The following is a 20,144-nucleotide window of genomic DNA, read 5'->3' as shown; positions in this document are numbered from 1 at the left end:
TCAAAATCACTCTCTTCTTCTCCTCTTTCTCATTCCCCTTCCCTTTCTCTAATTCCCTGACTGCCTTCACTACCTTTACACTAACCCCTATACATATGGCCACATCCTTCAAACTCTTAGTGATGTGTGCCTTAAACTTGTTGATGCCACCTAACTCTAACCGCTTACAATAGAAATTACATTTGTGTCTTGTTTTTTATTCCATCTATCACCACACAATACTGTCATGCAGCGTTAACCTTCCCTCCTACTGGTCTTTGTGGTCGTCCCTGTGGCTGTCCCTGCTGTCCACCCTGTGAACCACCTCCCCTATGACTCCTACTAGCAGATATGATCATTGTAACATACAAAATGATTGCATAAGCTATTGAACAACACCAAAATAATTTTATCTAGACAAATAAACAATCATGTACCTAAATAGTAATTTTTCCCTTGTCCATGTATTTTTAAATATATAAAAAAAAATTTTAAATTTTTTTTGCCAGAAAATACACTCCAATACCAAAACCAGCAATAAAACTACGTGGACAGCACTTCAAAAACACATGGATAGCTAATTCATAATTTTCTATAATTTTCAAAACCTTTTTTCCAATTTTAATAATGACCGAAATACCAAAATTTCACCAAATTCTTAGTGAGATTTCGGGGGAAAAAATTATTTTGACTCAATATTTTGGTGGGTTTTTTGGGGCTAGTTTTTTTTTTGTCCAACCTAATTTGAGGCTAATAAACAAAATAGAAGTATTATTTATTTCTAACCTAACCTAAAGTGGTGCTCTTGATTAGCACATCCCCGGCTATATGTAGGCAAAACTCAAAGTTTGGAACATACATTTCTACAAATGTAAATATTGATATTACACAAGAAAACACTAAGATTTTTCATTAAAATGCAACAATAAATACAACAAGTAGAATTCAATATACAAGTATGTATCTTGCTAGGTCCATCCCCTAAGTCATGGAGGAGTACCCTGAATACTAAACATAAGCAAGCCATGACATGGTACGGATAAAGTTATCGATATAGTCGTCCGTCACTGGCCTTCTATAGGTAGCATCATCAACATTTAGTAGATATCCTATCCTAGGGAAGGTGTCGCACGGCCATGAACTATAACCCGGACGCAGAACTAGCATAACTAGTTGTGTTGGTCCTAATGGATATCCAAAGATGGCGTCCACAAACGACGCACTTAATCCATCTCCATACCCATATCCCGACATGCTAGTCGAATTAGCATATGAACCACCATATGCTCCATCATATCCATATCCAAAGCCATAAGCCCTGTACGATACAACCCCTTGGAATTTTCAAAATTTCACCAAAATATTCGAGATTCCGATGAAATTTTTATAAATTTTACCAAAATTTTACTGAGATATTGAACTTTTTCATTTTGGGGCCTACTTCATTTCGATACTTACTAAGATGGCAAAATTCCATACTAAGATTATAACATTGTTTTGAGTCTATCAGCCTCCAGCCAAAAAGGTAAGGATTGGGTTAGGCCTTTGCTTTTCATTATAGGAATCTATTTTTTAGCCTTTTATATATGATTGTAATAAGGTTTATTATTGAATAAGAATTTGAATATCGACCAGCTTTCGTTTTTGAAAACTCTTAACTCACAAAAACTCACCTATAGCCTAGATCTACCATTAGAATCTTTCCAAATTCAACTCACAGCCCCCATATAACCCACACTCAATCCCCTTTTCTGTCCAAGAATTACAGTAAAATCCTAACATCCACAGATTCAACTTTTTCACATCCCAAGTTCAAACAAGCTGCTGTTTGAAAACCAGCAACTTTCTTCTAGAAGACCATAAGCAAGATATTTTTCAAGAAAATTCTAACCAGCTAATCCAACCACTAAGACCTGCAGAAATTTTCAGGAAGACTCTATCCAAGTTTCATACACATCTACCCAGCCTATTGCCAAAAACTATCCTTTTACTATTCGGTCCTATCCCAACTAGAAATCCTCTGTAACTCCAGATTTAACAAGCTGGTTTAGTTGCAACTTCCAACATATATCCTACCTGCATCAACATGACATAACCCCCCCCACTGCAACCATAACCATAACCCTCAAGTGGGCCCCATGCTCAGTTTTGGCCCATCTGAATTGGCTGGTTCATACAAGCATGGTGGGAGATCTCGCGAGATCTCACCTCGCAAAATATCTCGCTTTTTCAAAAAAGTGAGACAAGATGGAGAACGAGAGTAGAGAGTTGGGATATCTCACTCGAGATCTCGCCATATCTCGCTATAACTCGTCATATCTCACTATATCTCGCCCTGGATCTCACCCTAGCTCGCCCGGATCTTGCCATATCTCGCTGGAACTCTCAATTTTCACCGATTTTTTGCGGATTTCAGCTGGATTTTCACTTGCAACTACTCTTAGCACATCTACAACATCAAAGGAAGATCAATTATTATTTGCTTGTCTTATAAACTTATGATTTAATGACTTATATAGAACTTCTAATGGTTGTATAATTTTATTATTCCATTCTTGAAAATTGAGATTGTGATACGCATATGCATGGAATTTTGATACATTTGATGCACTTGCTTTTCATTTATATGCCTTAAAGGTTCTATAGTACATGTTGTATAATTTTGCACTCCCTAATCCTACAACATTACAATTCACACTATGGGTAAACTTAGAAATCATACTTAGGGTTTTTTTTGACAAATCCAAGGCCACTAATGTGTTCAAAAGGCCTTAAATAGGCTAAATACCAAGTTCCAACCCAATTGGGACCCTAAACCCCACCGAGATGGGCCACCGAGTTGACGCCAAAAAATTGCATATCTTGACCGAGATCTCGCCGAGATGATCGAGATCTCGGTTTTTCAAGGTGGCGTGATCTTGCTCGAGAGCGAGATCTTCTACCATGCATACAAGATCTTGGTTAACTGGCCCCTATTAATTAGTTTCACTATGGGGCTATATCAACCACAAGAGAAGAGGGGACAAACAACGCAAGGAGCAAAACACCCCAAGAGAAATATGTGTGAGTTGTGTAATTTGGACACAAATACGGACACCAGTCTCACATCTCCGGAATTTAAGAATTTCAGATGAGATAGATGACAGGCCTTTGTTGCCCATGAAAATTCTATTCTTTCCTTGTTAGTTGATTTAAATGGTGCGGAGACTCAATAGTCAAGAGTTGCAATTGGACCTAATGTGCATTGTTGGGAAATGCCAAGTCAGCATTGCCACATCGGCCTCCAATCAGTTTTGATGATGACAAACACTTTACTAATGATTCCATTCAGATGTGTCTTGTCCAGCTCATCACCACAATGAATCTCGATGCAAAATGACCGGATCAAAGAATTATCGGAGAATCAAACTCAAGACCAACTCAAACCATCTTAGACAAAGAACCAAAGTCAAGATGAGTATCAAGACCGTTGCACAAGATCAAGCCGAAGAACAAGTCAAAGATCAAGACTTAGGCTGAATTAGGGTTTAGGACACTCTCGCAAACACATATATGTAAATGCATCCATTATATGTAATTCATGCTACTAGAGTGACCTAGGACATGTTAGTGAGATGTACAATGCTTAGGGTTGACCAAAAAGTCCAAAAACCCAAGCTATGTCCCAACCCCAACTCTGTTCAGCAAAACAAAGCTCAGATGGTCGACTGTCTGGGCAGACAGTCGACCGTCTAGTTTTGGCATCTCTGTGTTCTCAACCACAGAAGGCCAGACGGAAATACAGAATTCCGTCTGGGCTAATCAAGCCAGACGAACGACCGTCTGGGCAGACGGCTAACCATCTGGGCAAACGGCTAACTGTCTAGCCCTAACTTAGCCAATAACGGCTAGTTTACAACGCCTCTTTTCCAGACGGGCTGACTGTCTGCCCTGACTTAGCCAATAACGGCTAGTTTACAACAGCTCTTTTCCAGACGGCTGACCGTCTGGGCTAAAAACAGGACAAAAATTATGTTCATTTTCTATCCGTTGGGGATTGGCTTTAGGCACTCAAAGGTACTCTATATAAGCCCAATTCACCTCATTTGAGAGTATATACACCCAAACTTGATCACCCACTCCCCAAGTGATCCTAAAGCTCTCAAATTGCAAGAAAGCCTTGTGCTTTGCCTCTCACCCTCTCCCAACCTTAAAGAAATATACCAAGGTGTTTCTAAGCTTGTGGAAGCCAAGCTTGAGGTGATTAAAGGCGTCAGTGGTGCATACATTTCCATTTGAGCATACAACTCACATTGCGTCACACTCACACAAGAGGTAAAGTGTCACACCTCTTGTTAAGGTAATATCCGACACTTCTTGTATTTGTATTGGTTGTTGAATTCTAGTCTAGGTTGATTAGAATTTGGTCTTGGGTGCTCTTGCCCGTGAACAAAGATTGATTGGGTGCTCTTTCCCGTTAACAAAGATTGATTGGGTGCTCTTGCCCGTAAACAAAGATTGTGAAGGGTGCTCTTGCCCTACTTGCTAAACAAAGATTATTGTAAGGGTTTGATCTCTACCCATTGTATTGAAAGAAAATCAATAGTGGAATACTCTCTTGAGGCCAAGAGAGGAGTGGACGTAGACTTGTATAGTCGAACCACTATAAATTCGGTGTTGTGAAATTGCAATCAAACCGAGAATTTGGGATAATCCACAAGGTACAACCTAATCACCCCCCCCCCTCTAAGTTTGCACCAACATGCCTTATGGGTAGTATTGCTGGTGATGTTTTCTCCAACTGATCTCTGCTTCCCTATTTCTCATCTCTTGAAACAGTGCCTTTGGCAATGAATTTCTGAGTTTTGTTCAACAGATTGACAGAAATGCTTCCTTTTGAAGTATTGATGGATTGGCATCTGGGTATGATTTCTAAAAGAGGTTTGGCGGTTAGCGGAGTTAGTTTGAAGTAAAATCCAAAAGTGACAATTCCCTTTCTTGTGTTCATCAACTTATCATAGTTTGGCCATGAGCATCTATTTGCCAGAGACAAGTAAAAACAACAAAGAGGGGATGGGGAAGACTGAAGAGAGAGAGAGCATAACTGAGGGGCTGTTGCAGGAGTTGAGCAGGAAAGAGGGAGGTGCGAAGGAAGAGTGGGAGCCGGGGAGAGGGATATAGCATACGTTTGGCAACTTATTAATATGTGAAAATTACTACTCTACCCTCAGTATATTTAATATGAATGAAACCAGCAGTAAAAAATATAGCAACTGAATGCACTTCTCTTTCTATCATGCTGTGGAAGATTACCCTAGAAAAAGCAAGAGGGTTAGCTCCAAGAAAGTACTCTTTTATTGATTATTACCAAGAAGAGTTTGTTCCACAACAAAGTAACTTGGGCAGAACTCACAAAGCAACTTCTCATCCAAGATGAGAATAGGACACCAATGACTATTGTTTATTTAATAGAAGTATGGACAGATGAAAAGTGTTAGAAATCACACACTTAGAATCAACTCAGCCACAACAATTACAGGAGAAACAAAGAAGAAGTGAAAGAAGAAAACAGAAAACAGAACCAGCAAGGTGCAGCAAGTCCCTGCGATTCTGGACTTCTTCTATTTATAATAATAGCCTTAAAAAAATTCATATTTGGAGAATAAGTAACCTCCTTCTAAAATAGAAACCAAGTAACAAAAAAAAAAGGGACAGACGGAACTTCCTAGAAAATCTGTCCAAGAAAGGAAAGAACTAGAAAATAGAAAGTAACTAACTAGGAAACTTCAGAACTTCAATGTGACTTCATGAACTTGCACATCAAGCAACCACCAACTCTGACTTGCGCACCAAGGATAATTCTCTAAGAATAGAAACTCAATTACTTGAGCACCAACGCTGTTCAATTCTCAACACTCCCCCTCAAGCTGGAGTATACATAAAGAAAACTCTAGTTTAGACAATAAAAATAAACTTGAAAAGCAGCACCAATCTTGAACCGTGTAGCAATAGCAGACGCCGATAAAAATTGAGAGATCTTCACCAAGGAGATAATCAACATAAAAAATAAAAAAATAAAAAACCCTTTAATTTTTCATGTCGAACAAACCATCCAATAATCAGCAAAATCCCCAAGTATAGCAACATCAGAGGCACTATCCAAATAATGCTAGTAGTAGGGACTAGGGAGGAATCCTCACACTAACAGATAAAATATTGTAGCTTCAATGTCCACACGTAATCTCTTGTAAGAAGGCAAAATAGCAGGCGAAGGTATGGGTAGGTAAAAAAGCAGTATTGGTTGTTGTGGACCAAGTAGATAGGTAAAAAAAGGCAGTATAAGTTACTACGAACCAAGTAGGTAAGTTAGATAAAAGGCAATATAGGTTATTGCAGACCAAATAGGTAAGGTAATATGGGTTACTATGGACCAAGTAGGTAGATTAAGGTAGTATAGGTTACTACAGACCAACTAGGTAGGTAAAGTAATATAGGTGTTGTTGTAGAATACCATCTTAAGAGGATTATGTTCTTCACCAATAATGACAACCAATATCCAGTACAAGAAGATCCCAAGAACCAATGTGCCCTTTTATGGTAGATATAATCTTCATTCTTTCCAGCAAATCCAAATCTAAGAAACAATTTCCAAACTCCCTTTATGGTAGATTAAGATAATGGCAACATTGTAATAAACCAGACTTTTTTTTTCAAGAGGTTATTGGTAGATAAAGGAAAAGAAACGCAAATCCGTAAATATCCCAAAACTGAAACCGAAATGGCATGAATGTAATTAGAGAAATTTCCAAAAAGAAAAAAAAATAAAAGGCAGTCTGGGGGAAATTTGGATACTAAATCAGAAATTCAAATCAAGAACAGAATCAGGAGACCGAATCAAGAACACAACCAAAAACCAGAATCAGGAATAGAACAAGGAAACAGAATCAAGAACAGAACATAATTAGAGAAGAAACCAGGAATTGAACTAGAATTAAACCAAAAGCTAAATAAAATTTGAACCAACCTAAACCAAAATCTAAACAATTGAACCCAAAGCTTGAACCAAACTTGAACCATCAAACATCAAAAGCAAAACCCTCGATTCATTCCTTGGTTTTGTAAATAGTGACGATGCTTGAAGAAAAAAGGACGATGCACAAAACTTGCAGAAGAAGCAGATTCAAACAATCAACACAATTCTTGCAATCGACTCTACCAAAGCTTCCTCATGCTTCTTCTTCAACCAATCCCTTTTTTTCTTTCTTTTTTTACGACAGATGTATAAGGATGACAGAGAACCACTCACGACGATAATGATAGGATCAAAGAGGAACTACCAGCACCCCAATTACCAGTTTTCTCCAGACTGATTAGATTTCAAAGCCTGGAATAATTCTTCTGTTGTATTTTTCTGCCATAAAGGAAGTGTCTTCCTCTTCTCAAGGATTTCACAGTACTGCAATCCTCCAAATCACATATTGCAGTTTTTTTTTTTTTTTTTTTTGGCCGTCTGTCTCTCTTTCAATCTCTATACAGAAGTCGACTTCTTTTATTTTTATTTATGTTTAATACTTTTCTCAAAAGTTGCAGAAACAAACTCTAACAGAATCGACCTTCGACAAAATCGTTTTTTTTTTTTTACCTTTCAAAATTTCAACACCAACCATGTTGACTACACCAAAGAAACAAAAGAAAAAAACCATATGTGGAGTCCAGAAACAAAGACAAAATATATCTTCACCAAACCAAACTCTGATGCTAGCCGCCACGCCAGAACTTGCAAGAGAACTGGTCAATAAAAACAAAGTGCCAAAAATTTTTCTTTTCAATGTTAAATCTTTAAGAAAAGAAAATAGAAAGTAACTAAATAGGAAAGTTCAACGTGGTTTCATGAACTTGCACATCAAGCAACCACTAGCTCTGACTTGCGCACCAAGGATTCTTCTCTAAGAATAGACACTCAATTACTTGAACACCAAGGCTGCTCAATTTTCAACAAAAAGTACGACAACTTTTTCCTTAAAGAATGGTTTTATACCAACACCACCCCACCCCACCCAACTTTCTCCTATCCATTTAATTGCTTGGAAGATGAAGATCAATGTCACTTGAGATTTCTAGATATTTCTAAATTTATACTTCTCAAAAATAAGAAGTAACTTTGTATCATCTATATCATGACAACAAAATAAAGTACCAGAACTATGTAAACAATTACCTCTGCAGGATTTTTCTTTAAACATAAAGAAACAAATTCTTTCATAGGACGGGAAAAATGCTCATCCAGCTGCACAACAAACAAAATTCTGATTCCTTAAATAATAATGACTAATCTAGCAAAAAGCATCACATGGCTCAAAATGAATTGACAACGATGGTTTGCCACACATCAAGAAAACTAATAAACCTGGGGTGGATTTTCGCGAGGTATGATGAAAAGAACCCTCATTGGGTGTAGATCAGCAAGTGGTGGCTCCCCTTTTGCCATCTCAATGGCAGTGATTCCTAAAGACCAAATATCTGCCTGCATCCAGCAGAAGCTGACTGAGGGGAAAAAGCGGCCCAAGGTTCAAGATAGCAAAAAATTGCCCAATACAATTTCTCTACAGCTCACCTTTTCATTGTATCCTTCTGAATTCTGAATCACCTCCGGAGCCATCCAGAAAGGTGTTCCTACAAGTGTCTGCCAAGGCTTAAATCCATCAGTACAGAGTTAATATGCATAACACTCTCCTCCAAAAACAAACCCCAAACAGAATCAAAAAGGAGGTGAAACGACAACGAAGAAAAATGGCAATTGAAACCAATCTCACTTCCATCCTCTGAGAGTTGCCCTGAGTACCCTGTCTTGTACTCACTGAAGAGTGTCATGGGCACATGAGGGCGTGTTTCCCTGCAATTATTGATGCCCTAGACCTTTGGCAATGCTTAATAGCATCTCCAAGAAAATGTTTCTACACCAAAATAAGATGCAATCCTAGGAAATACAGAATATAATCACAAGCTCCCATTCCCATATATATAAATTCTCATATTATTGGGTATTACATTATCAGATCCAGACAAGAGGCAGGATAACAAAGTGAGCTCTTCATTAGATACAGCTAAAAAAATAACAGGTCATGGCATGCAGACATTTAAATAGACATTAAATGCAGGAAACCATGAACCAACAAACAGGTCAGCCATGTGGGCATTTATATTATACACACCATCAATAAAATGAAAATTTTAATGACAAAGTTGAAGAAAATAAGAAACATGAACCGTTTGAAGGAAGCAGAAAGAACTGAAGAATATGAAATGAAGGATGCTGTTGACAGATGCTCAATCAGAGCACGAACATGATAATGTAAGAGATGACCTTTCTTCTTGAAATTGTCTGTGTTAGCTGTGCAGAAACACCAAAATCCGCAACCTGTTACATAGCCAAGGGATTCAAGGCTAAGAAACCATCAATAAATGCATTCTCAAGCCTTCTAATAATTCTCTCTGGCAAGTCAGGGCTGACATTAGAATTTGTTTGGCTTAAAGGGCTTTAAGTACCTTAACATCTCCATTCTCTGTAAGTAATATGTTTGCCGCTGCCAGTTACATAGCAAGTTTGCATTAGACAACAGAAAATGAAATAGCAAACTAAAGGATGAGCTAATGTGATATTTACAGTAAAAAGCAGATTAATTTTACAATAGCAGTATTATGAAGCGAGAATTTTCTTGATATTTTAGAAGAAATTCTCCACCAGTAAAAGACGTACAAATAGCTTTCGAATATAACCTTTAATGTCTCTGTGAATTTTCCCTTCATTGTGGAGATAATCGATGGCATGCAGCAAGTCACGTAAAATGCATGCTATAGACATTTCATCTAGTGGATGACCTGTTTGAATCTGCACAATCAAAACATAATTACATCATAAAATACACCTATAAAACAAAAAATGTATTTCTTCTTCTTTTTTATTTTTTATTTTTAACAACAAAACATGAACAAATAATTTGATGGAAGGATCTTAACAGTAACCGAGAAACAAAATTCTGTTTGGGAGATTAGATGCTACATTTTGAAGATACAAAACACATCAGACATATTACCCAAAAAAACACATCAGAGAGAAACAGGAAGTAGATCCAAGCATCAAGTATGCTTGAAGTTCCTATCCTTCGTCAATATATACATATATACAATTATACACACATTTCAGAAAACACACTACTTTTAATGAGATAAAAATTAAAAGGCAAAAATAAAAATAAAAAGGGCCCTCAAAATTTTGAAGGGTCAAAAGTCTTTACAACAGACGCACAAAACAAGTCCAGTCCCTTCAAATTCCCTGACAGCAAGTAATAGTGAACACTTCACAATACAGCCATACCTTGGACTCTTTCCCTTTGCCACTAATCTACCTACTAGGCAGGATAATGGTCCAAACTTCAAATGCCTCATTGTTCTTTCCAGCTAATCAAAGACCACCAATGAAAACCCCTAGTTAATCTGCATACATGCATATAAAATAAGAGGGAGGAAACATCTGAGGCCTTGGCTAGTAACTTTTGCACGCTGTTTTTTTCAGTCCCCCTAAAGTGATTTTCCTCATCCAACATTCTTACTGTCTGAGGCAAAGAATCGTCCCACCCCCTTCCCCCACCAAAAAAAACCAAAGAGAAAAAGAAAAAAGACCAGCATCTTGCATTTCAATTAGAATCTTAACTTATTTCATCTTTTAAAGTTAAGATAATGAATGAACCTCTAACCAACTTCGAGATGTGACTAGATTAGATTTAACAGCAAGAATCACGGTGACAAGCCACTTGATAAATTGCCTCCAACCATAAGCAGATCCTCAATACTATCGTCTAGCCCAATCCTTCAAGAAGATAATATTTTGCACATTGAAGTATACCAATCCAATGTGAACAGGATAAGATTTCAAATGCCCTCCCAATCATTACAAGAAATCAAGGCTCCATATGGTAACTTCTTTTGGAATGATTCTTCTGATTTCTTTCCTCCTCGTGGAATATTTTGGGATTCTAATGAAATACATGGGATTCTAATGAAATACACGGCTGGTTTTTTTGGTTCCCAAATAATAAATTCATCCAAAAATGCCCAAGAAGCCAAGATACTTTTTTTTTTCCTTTTTTTTTGGAGAACTAATCCAAATCTAATTGAGTCAAAGCCACACATTTTTGCACATGAGCCTCCTCTGCACTTTCTTCTTCTCTAAGATGCTACCCTGACAGACATTGGCAGCTCAGACAACCATGATAGATCACCGCACTCTATGTCCCTTCTTGGACCTTAAAACAGAATCTATGACCTCCTCTCTCTCTTTCTCTTTGATTAGTGTAAATCCTTATTTTGGTCAGCCCTCACCTTTTCCTTGACTCACAGGCATGCCTGCATCAAGCATAAAACTAATTTTGTAGTCCAACAAGTTTCAGAGACATGATGAGCTGGACTGTAGCACCTATCTTCCAATGGTTCTATTGGCCATGTGCTACCTTTATTAAACCATCTTAATCTTCCTTCATGAGTCACAGCCATGGCTTGTATGTGGGTTTTTAGTTATCCCACTACCATCATGATGGACCCTAGTCCTGCTTCACCAAGCTATAGCACCAACATCAAAGATTCGTAAACACCATAGTTTCAGAATTCACTGAGATGATGCCAAGATATTGGTAATATCTTGCTTTTTCAGAAACCAAGATAAGCTTGCCTGCAAAACTCAGGATTAGTGCCACTCAACCGAGATCTCGGCTCAACCAAGACCAAGATCTGGACAGAAGTTGTTGGTCTCGTTGTTCTTTTGGTTTTCAGCTACTGCAATTTCTTTTGGAGTCTTAGCTCAATTTTGGACGGGAAATTTCCCGGTGCGGCTGTACTATTGCATTGCTACTTCAGTTGTGCTACATTTACAAGAAAAACAAGTTATGTTTAAGCTAATCCAACACAAGGAAAACTATTTTTTTCCTGATCTATTTTTTCAAAAACATTTGTCCATGGCACATTGGTTATTGGGAATTTTATACATGCTAAACAACTTAGCCCTTCTATGAGTCTGATGGTTTTCATAGCAACATTATGACATCTCATAAATGCACAGAATAGCATGTTTTGAAATGTGGACTGATGTAGCTAGTGTGTCTTACTTTTTGGTTATTTGTATATTGGAATTATGTCATGTATAATAAAGTAATAGATATGACATTTTACTCTCCCCCCCCCCCCCCAAAAAAAATGAACATTTTAGTATTTGATGCATAAGTGAGTCAAGTGACCAAGTGAGAAAGTTGAAGTCCAAATGAGGTTCACGAATATACATGTCCCCATTTCTAATGGTTATTGAACTAGTTACGACAATTCTCGCTCTCGAGGGGAATTTCATCCTTGAGAAAAAGCGAGATCCTGCTCAAGATCTGGTATTTTTTTCCTGGGCCAACTCGAGTGAAATTGAGGGCCCATCTCGGGGAGTTTTAAGGATCAGGTTGGGCTCAAAGTTGGTATTTAGACTATTTTAGACATTCTAAACACATTGGTGGCCTTAGATTTGTGAGACTCTAAGTATGAGTTCTAACTCGACCCTAAGTTTGAAACCAAAATATTGCAGGAAAGAACCGTGCAAGGTTATAAAACATGAAATATAGTACCATTATGACATAAAATGGAAAGCAAGTAAAAGATACATCAAATAACTTAAATACCAACATAATTCCATCTATATAAGTACAATAGAACATCACATTCTTGACTCTCAAGAAGACAATAATACAACCATCATAAGTTCAATATATATCATACGTTCATAACAAAAGTGTTGGGTATGGCTCATCACTCATGCTTCACATTCTGTTGCCTACGACCTTCCCCTTGATGCACATGAAGGAAGCACCCCCAAGCCTATAGAGGCCTAATATCACTTTGGGCTTCGGGATTTTCTTGAGAGTTTGGGTTTGGGCCCATGAATACCTATTGTGCCTTAAGCTTTCTAAGCCTATATATATTCTCTTGTAACCTAACATTTGTAACCAGTTGATAAGAGCATAATATAGTGAAAACCTAAAAGCTGGACATAGCCCTACATTGGAGTGAACCAGGGTGAATCCGTGTCTCTTTTCTTTCTTGTTTTTGTGATTGATCATCCTAATCCTTGAAAAAAGAAGGTAAGAGGGAGTTATGAGAAGTTGTCTTTGAGATGGGAGGCGGAGGAGGTGACAATTGACAGTCCAGCAAAAAATGAAGTTGGGAAGCTGTCAGCAAGATAAGAAGCGAGATGAGGCAAGACAAGTCAAGATCTCAACCTATCTAGCTCGAGTTGTGAGACTTAAAAGGGTGGTTGGACCGAGATCTCAAGCTCAACCTAGATCTCAACTCGACCAAGATCTCGGTCAAGATTTGGTAATTTTCTGGATTCAACCCAAAACTCATCTCGCCATGGCCAAAAAGCGAGATCTTGAGCAAGATCTCACGAGATCTCATACCATGTTGATTTGATGACTTTTTATTACTAAATTATTTGTAGAATAGGGTACTTTAGACTTTTAGTATGTCTTAGCGTTTACAACCCATGGTCTCAAGTCTAAGTCATACGAAAATGGTTCCACAACTAGGCAAGATCTAACCGAGATCTCGGTTCAACTTGGTATTTTGGGCCAACGAGTTGGTTATTGAGACCGAGTTATTGAACCATGCCAGAAACTCATCCACGAGATCAAATGTAAAATCACCACTTCTCTCCCTCATCTACATTGTCTTTCATCTGTTTTGGCTAGCTACTCGAAGGTCTTTTGAGATTAAAGTATTAGGGTTTTACAGCTTAGGACCACTAATTTTCATTTATTGAGGAGTATATGAATAATAAACTTTTTTAAAGTCCATAATTCTTGTTTGCTTCACTCTTTCTAATTATTTTTCTTTTACCGATTCCACATCCGAGTTTTACAATGAAACTCATCATTTCTGCTCACATGCGGAATAACACTGAGGCATAGATATTAGTTTAAACTCCGAGGATTTCTCTACCAGATACGCAAGCATTGGAACAAGAGAAAGGTGATCCGAAAGCCATGCTTGTTGTCCTACTTTGCAACAGGCAGTGGCAGTGAAGATATGAAGAAATACCTCCATCTTACTAAAAAACCTTATGCCAAGCGGCACCACTTTCCCGGAAAGGAATCACAAAAACTCCCCCTTGCTCAGAATCAATCCTGTAGCAGAACATTAGCAAATGGGGTCTAACATTCTCTTAAACATTAACACAAAGATTGTTTCCTTTCCAGCGTTTGCATCTTGCCTCTTGGTATGTGTTGGTTGAGTTCTACTAGGAGTCCAATTCTATTAGAGTTTTTATTCATGTAAATTTCTATTTCTTGTTACCCAAGTAAGGGTATTTATGTAATAGTGTACTTTTCACTTAATTATAAATAGAGGGCTTGAGATCACATTGATCAATAAGCCATTCTACCACAATTGACTTTTTCATAATGGCATCAGAGCCTAAGTTCGATTGGATCTTATCTTATTTTTTTCTTCAAACCCATCGCAGATTTTCTCTTTCTTTCTTCTGCAAGACCAATCACAGATTTTCTCTTTTTTTCTTCTGCAAAACCCATCACAGATTTTCTCTTTCTTTCTTCTGCAACCGTTGCAGAATTTTCTGCAACCGTTGCAGAAATTCTCAATTTTCTGAAATTTTCTGTAACCTATCGCTTGATTAGGGAAGAGAGACCTACCTTCTTGTTCTTCTTCTTCTGATTTTTTTCAAACCCATCGCCATTCTTCAGTTCTACTGCTGGCAGTTTTTCAGTACCGTCTCGGTCGCCATTCTTCAGTTATACTGCTGGCAGTTACGAATAGGGAAGAATAAGAACAGAAAAAAGAGAAGAGAAAAAGACATTCGATTCAGTTCCGTCTCGATTCGATGAATAAAAACAGAAAAAAGATGAAAGAAGAAGAGAAGAAGAAATCAGCAACTACCGCTGCTTCTGCAATTGCCATGCTTATACATTCACAATGGGTTATTTATTTGATTTTTTTCTCTTGTTCTTCGTCTGAAAGAGACAGCTCCTAAAGACCAAAATCCTGTTCATACACCTACTGTTTTTAGGTTCGATTAGCCCAACAGAAAACATAAATACGATGGTTGAGGGCTTTAATTTGCAAATTTACATTCTTTTAAGGATATTTTTGTAAATCTGCATATTTTTAGGGTTCTATTTGCAAATTTACAAATTTCCAGGGACTTCTATGTAAATTTGCATAGTTACAGGGGCCTATTTGCAATTATATTGTCAGGAACTTATTTGCAAATTTACAGCTTTTCAAGGACTTTTATGTAGATTTGCATAGGTTTAGGGGCCTAATTGCAAATTCAGATTTTTTTGGGACTTATTTGTAATTTCCCATTTTAAAAAATTTAAAAAAAAAAAAGAAGAAGAAGAAGAAAGAAAGAAAGAAAGAAGAAGAGAGAAACAAGGTGTTCCTTATATGCACTTTTTGAATCGTGGTTTGGCTATTGCATTCTGCGACATTTCAGTTATTTCTGAAAGGGTGAAGACTAAGGAACTGCAGACAATCTTTTCAACATGGAAACTATCGATGGTATTATTCCTGCCACTGGCTCCGAACATTACCGCACTCTTCATCCTCTTTCGGTAAGATTTGATGGAACAAATTATTTGATCTGGTCTCAATCTGCTTACTTGACTATTGCCGGAAGAGGACTTGTTGAATACATTACGAGCACCACTATCAAACCTACTACTACAGGTGTTTCACAGGATAAATGAATCTCGAATGACTCTCTTATTATGTCAGTCCTTTTGAATTCTTCCATGAATCCAAATATTGCCCGTGGATACGTATTACTTGATACTGCAGCCCAAATCTGGAAGGCTACTACTGAAACCTATGGACAGTTGGGGAATGATGCACAGGTTTATGAGCTACGAAAGAAGCTTCATAAGACTACCCAAAAGGAAATGAGGATGCTAAGATGGATGAGTGGCTAAGATGGATGAGTGGCAAAACTATGATGGATAAGATAAAGAATGATCATATTAGAGTTGGTTTGGGAGTTGCTCCCATAAGTGATAAGTTTCGAAAAGTCATTTGAGGTGGCACGACCACGTTCAACGGAGACCTATAATGCCCCTGTACGGAGAAGTGATATAGTCCAGATTGAAAGAACTAGAAGAGCTGGGGTAAACCTAAAATAACCTTAAGAGAAGTGGTGAGAAAAGATATGCATAGCTTAGGCCTAATATCTAGCATGGCCTCGAACAGAACTGATTGGAAGGCAAGAATCCATGTAGTCGACCCCATTTAGTTGGGACAAGGCTTGTTGTTGAGATCTCTCTAGCAAGAGTTGGACCATTATGGGGATTATCATCCCACTAATACAGATGATGTGACTACTTATAGAAAGCACGTTGATAAAATTCGGGTACATGACTTCTTGGCAGGTTTGAATGTGGAGTATGATCAGATCAGAATGCAAGTATTAAGTTGTTCTCCCTTTCCTACACTAGAACAGTCTTATGCCCTTGGTCAGTGTGAAGAAAGCCGTTGATTAACCATGCTTCATGCTCCTTTTGTAGAGAAATCAGTCTTACAGTTTGTTAGCACTATATCTGATTCAGCTAAGGAGATTGTCAAGTGTGAGCACTGGCACAAACCATATCATACCAAAGCCAATTGTTGGGAGCTCCATGGAAGGCCTGCTGATTTTGAGCAAAAGAGAGCACAAAGAAGAGGAAAACCAAAAGCTTATATTTCTGAGACAAATTCCACAACACCCTCTGCAAACATTGGTTTTTCACAGGAGGAGTTAGCTACTCTACGACGTATCTCGCAATCTTCTCGTCGGTACAGCCGACTGACCTCTACCACCGCTTCCTCTACTACCCATACCAACTCCTACGTTGCTACTTGTAAAACTTTTACGAGGCTTCCAAGTTTCTTCGGCTCTACTCCTTGATCATTGATACGGAGCCACGAGATCATATGACATGTTTATCCTCCTTTTTCTTACAATATCCTCCAACTTCTGGAAAGGATAAAGTTCGAATTGTTGATGGCTCATATTCTTCCATTGCTAGAAAAGGGACCATTACATTCTCCATCACTTTTTTGTCTAACGTTCACATGTTCCTCTTTCTACTAACTTGCTCTCTATCAATAGTCTTACACATGACTTGAATTGTAAAGTGATTTTTTTCCATCTTACTGTGTCTTCAAGGATCTAGTCACAAAGAAGGAAATTGGACGTGGTAAACTAGACAATGGACTTTATTTGCTCGAGCCAATTGGAAGATCTACGCTCGACTACATCTTCAATCAGTCCATTCGTAATATCGACCTTCATCAGTGGCACCATAGGCTAGGTCACCCCCCCCTCTCTAGGAACTCTTAAGAAAGTATTTTCTTATTTGGTTTCTTGAACAAGGAAGATTTTTTGGAAGCGCATTTGAGATGTTATTATTTACCTTCTCATAATGAAAATATATTCCTTTTATGCTAATTCATCGATGTGTGGGGCCCCTGCCAACGTGTGTCTATTACTGGCCATAGGTACTTTGTTACTTTTATTGATTGCCACTCTCATTCTACATGGATTTATCTTTTTAAACAAAAAAAAAGGAGGTTTTCCGATGTTTTCGTGATTTTCATAATATAATTAAAACTTAGTTCAATGCCACTGTGAAGATCCTTCACAGTGACAATGGCACAGAGTATATTTATGGTGAATCTTAGAGATATCTCTTTGACTCTGGCATAATACACCGGACCAGTTGTGTTGAAATGGCTACCCAAAATGGGGTTGCCAAAAGAAAGAATCAGCATCTTTTAAAGATAGCCCATTCAAGTATGATTGCTATGAATGTACCTAACCAATACTGGAGTGATGTTATACTCATTGCTTCTTACCTTATGAATAGGATGTCCAGTAGGATACTTAGTTTTAAATGTCCTAATGAGATTTGTTGAAGTATATACACTTGGGATATTTACTGTTCACGAGAATATAATGGTATTCTTATTCTATATTTACTTAAGATGTGCTGATGGATATTATTTGTGAAGATCTTTGCCCTCAACTTATGGCATTCTACAAAAATATCATTACCTATCTTTACCTATGTTGCCCTTTTACCTTGCCTACTTGGTCCGCAATACCTACTTCTGGCATTACGTGAATAGTGTCGTGAACAGTAAATATCCCAAGTGTATATACTTTCAACAAGATTCTCCAGGGAGCCTCTTTTTTTTTATTCCCCCAAAGGTTTCTGGAATGTGTGTTATGCCAAAATCACAGCCCACTAGAGTAAGTTGGCTCCCCGCGTCCTATGCTGCATATTTTTGGGGTATTCTGCTATTTAGAAAGGGTACAAATGTTATCATCCTCCTTCCAGGAAAATCATTATATCTATGGATGTAATTTTTAATGAGTCTTACCCTTACTATACACCTCTCCAAGGGAAGAGTCATAGAGGAGAGGTGTTCTTTCCAATTGTAGAAATTCCTATCACACACCAACACAACTTAAGAGTTCAAAAAGAGTTTCCTGACTAGGGGGAGACTTCGGCCAGTATATCTGAGGACTCTAATCCTCCCCCTTCGTTTCCTGAACCATGTGAAGAACCTAACCAGTGGGAGACCACTCCTATGAGGCACACTATTGAGGTCTTTCAAAACCAGATTGACTAGAATAAGGAGGTGCAAACTTATCAGAAGAAGAATTACAACCGGCTAAAGCAGGTGGAGAAAGGTGACACGTTACCACTTCAGTCTCCTGCTCCATAATCAAATTCTATTGTTCCCCTTGAGGTATCTTCTTCTGATCTTCTTATTGCTGTGAGAAAAGGAGTCAAATCTTGCATTTAGCATCCCATAGCTAAATATGTCTCTTATGACTCTTTGTCTAACTCTTACCGTGTTTTTATATCATCTCTATCATCTATATATGTTCCTAAAAGTTGGCAAGAAGCCTATGCTAATAAGAGATGGAAGGCAGCTATGGTAGAAGAAATGCAGGCAATGAAGGAAAATGATACTTGGGAGTTGGTTACACTTCCTCCAGGAAAAAAACCAGTGGGCTGCAAATGGGTGTTTGTGATTAAACAAAACATTGATGGATCAGTCAACAAGTTTAAAGCAAGACTAGTTGCAAAGGGGTTTACGCAGACCTATGGGATTGATTATCAGGAGACTTTTGCCCCTGTTGCAAAACTGAACACTGTTATAGTCCTATTGTCTGTAGCTGTGAACAAAGACTGGAACATGCGCCAACTAGACGTAAAGAATGCCTTCTTACATGGGGAGTTAGAGGAAGAAGTCTATATGGAAATCCCACATGGTTTCTCCGATGACAATACTGCAAGGAAAGTTTGTCGGTTGAAGAGGTCAATATATAGGTTAAAACGGTCTCCTAGATGTTGGTTTGAACGCCTCCTAAAGACAATGACTTCTATTGGGTACAAGCAAAGCAATATTGATCATACACTATTTGTCAAGAAGTTAGTTACTAACATCACACTTCTCATTGTTTATGTGGAAGATATTGTCAACACAGGGAATGATGGTGAAGAAATTCAAAGGTTGAAGAACTTTTTGGCCAGAGAGTTTGAGATTAAAGATATAAGGAAGTTACAGTACTTCTTAGGGATTGAGGTGGCTCGATTAAAGAAGGGTATATTCCTATCCCAAAGAAAATATGTCCTACACTTATTATCAGAAGTGGGAATGTTGGGGTGTAAAGTAGTTGATACCCCTATTGAAGCTGAAGCTAAACTTAAAGAAAAAGAGGGAGAACCAGTGGACAAAGGAAGATACCAAAGGCTAGTAGGGAAGCTTATTTACTTGTCCCACACCAGGCCAGACATCGCTTATGCCGTGGGGATAGTGAGCCAATTCATGCATGATCCATTTTTATCTCAAATGAAGGCTATTATCAGAATACTACAATATTTGAAGGGAACTCCTGGAAAAGGAATACTTTTGTCACCCACTGATAATCTAAGAGTAGAAGCATACACTGATGCTGACTGGGTGGGATCTCCAGACAGAAAGTCAATTTCAGGTTATTGTACCTTTGTTGGAGGTAATCTAGTTACTTGGAGAAGCAAGAAACAAAATGTGGTAGCTTTATCCAGTACCGAAGCTGAATATAGAGCTATGGT

At 38.0% G+C, this 20,144-nt stretch overlaps 1 protein-coding gene across 2 annotated transcripts in view; it reads right to left on the bottom strand.

Annotated features, from left to right (window-relative positions):
- Positions 1-20,144, bottom strand: part of LOC149004885 (uncharacterized) — a 52,776-nt gene that overhangs the window by 7,306 nt on the left and 25,326 nt on the right. For both annotated transcript variants that reach the window (XM_089135536.1, XM_089135537.1), the window contains exons 6-11: positions 9,736-9,847; positions 9,505-9,542; positions 9,323-9,376; positions 8,573-8,641; positions 8,366-8,482; positions 8,177-8,245 (exon numbers count right to left, since the gene is read on the bottom strand). In XM_089135536.1, coding sequence (XP_088991662.1) covers positions 8,177-8,245; positions 8,366-8,482; positions 8,573-8,641; positions 9,323-9,376; positions 9,505-9,542; positions 9,736-9,847 — 459 coding nt within the window. The remainder of the gene's footprint in view (positions 1-8,176; positions 8,246-8,365; positions 8,483-8,572; positions 8,642-9,322; positions 9,377-9,504; positions 9,543-9,735; positions 9,848-20,144) is intronic.

Source organism: Hakea prostrata, chromosome 9, assembly GCF_041222555.1.
Source record: "Hakea prostrata isolate BN-2017 chromosome 9, UWA_Hpros_2, whole genome shotgun sequence".
Taxonomy (NCBI): domain Eukaryota; kingdom Viridiplantae; phylum Streptophyta; class Magnoliopsida; order Proteales; family Proteaceae; genus Hakea; species Hakea prostrata.
Note: the sequence above shows the minus strand (reverse complement) of the source record. Positions and strands in the feature narration are given on the sequence as shown.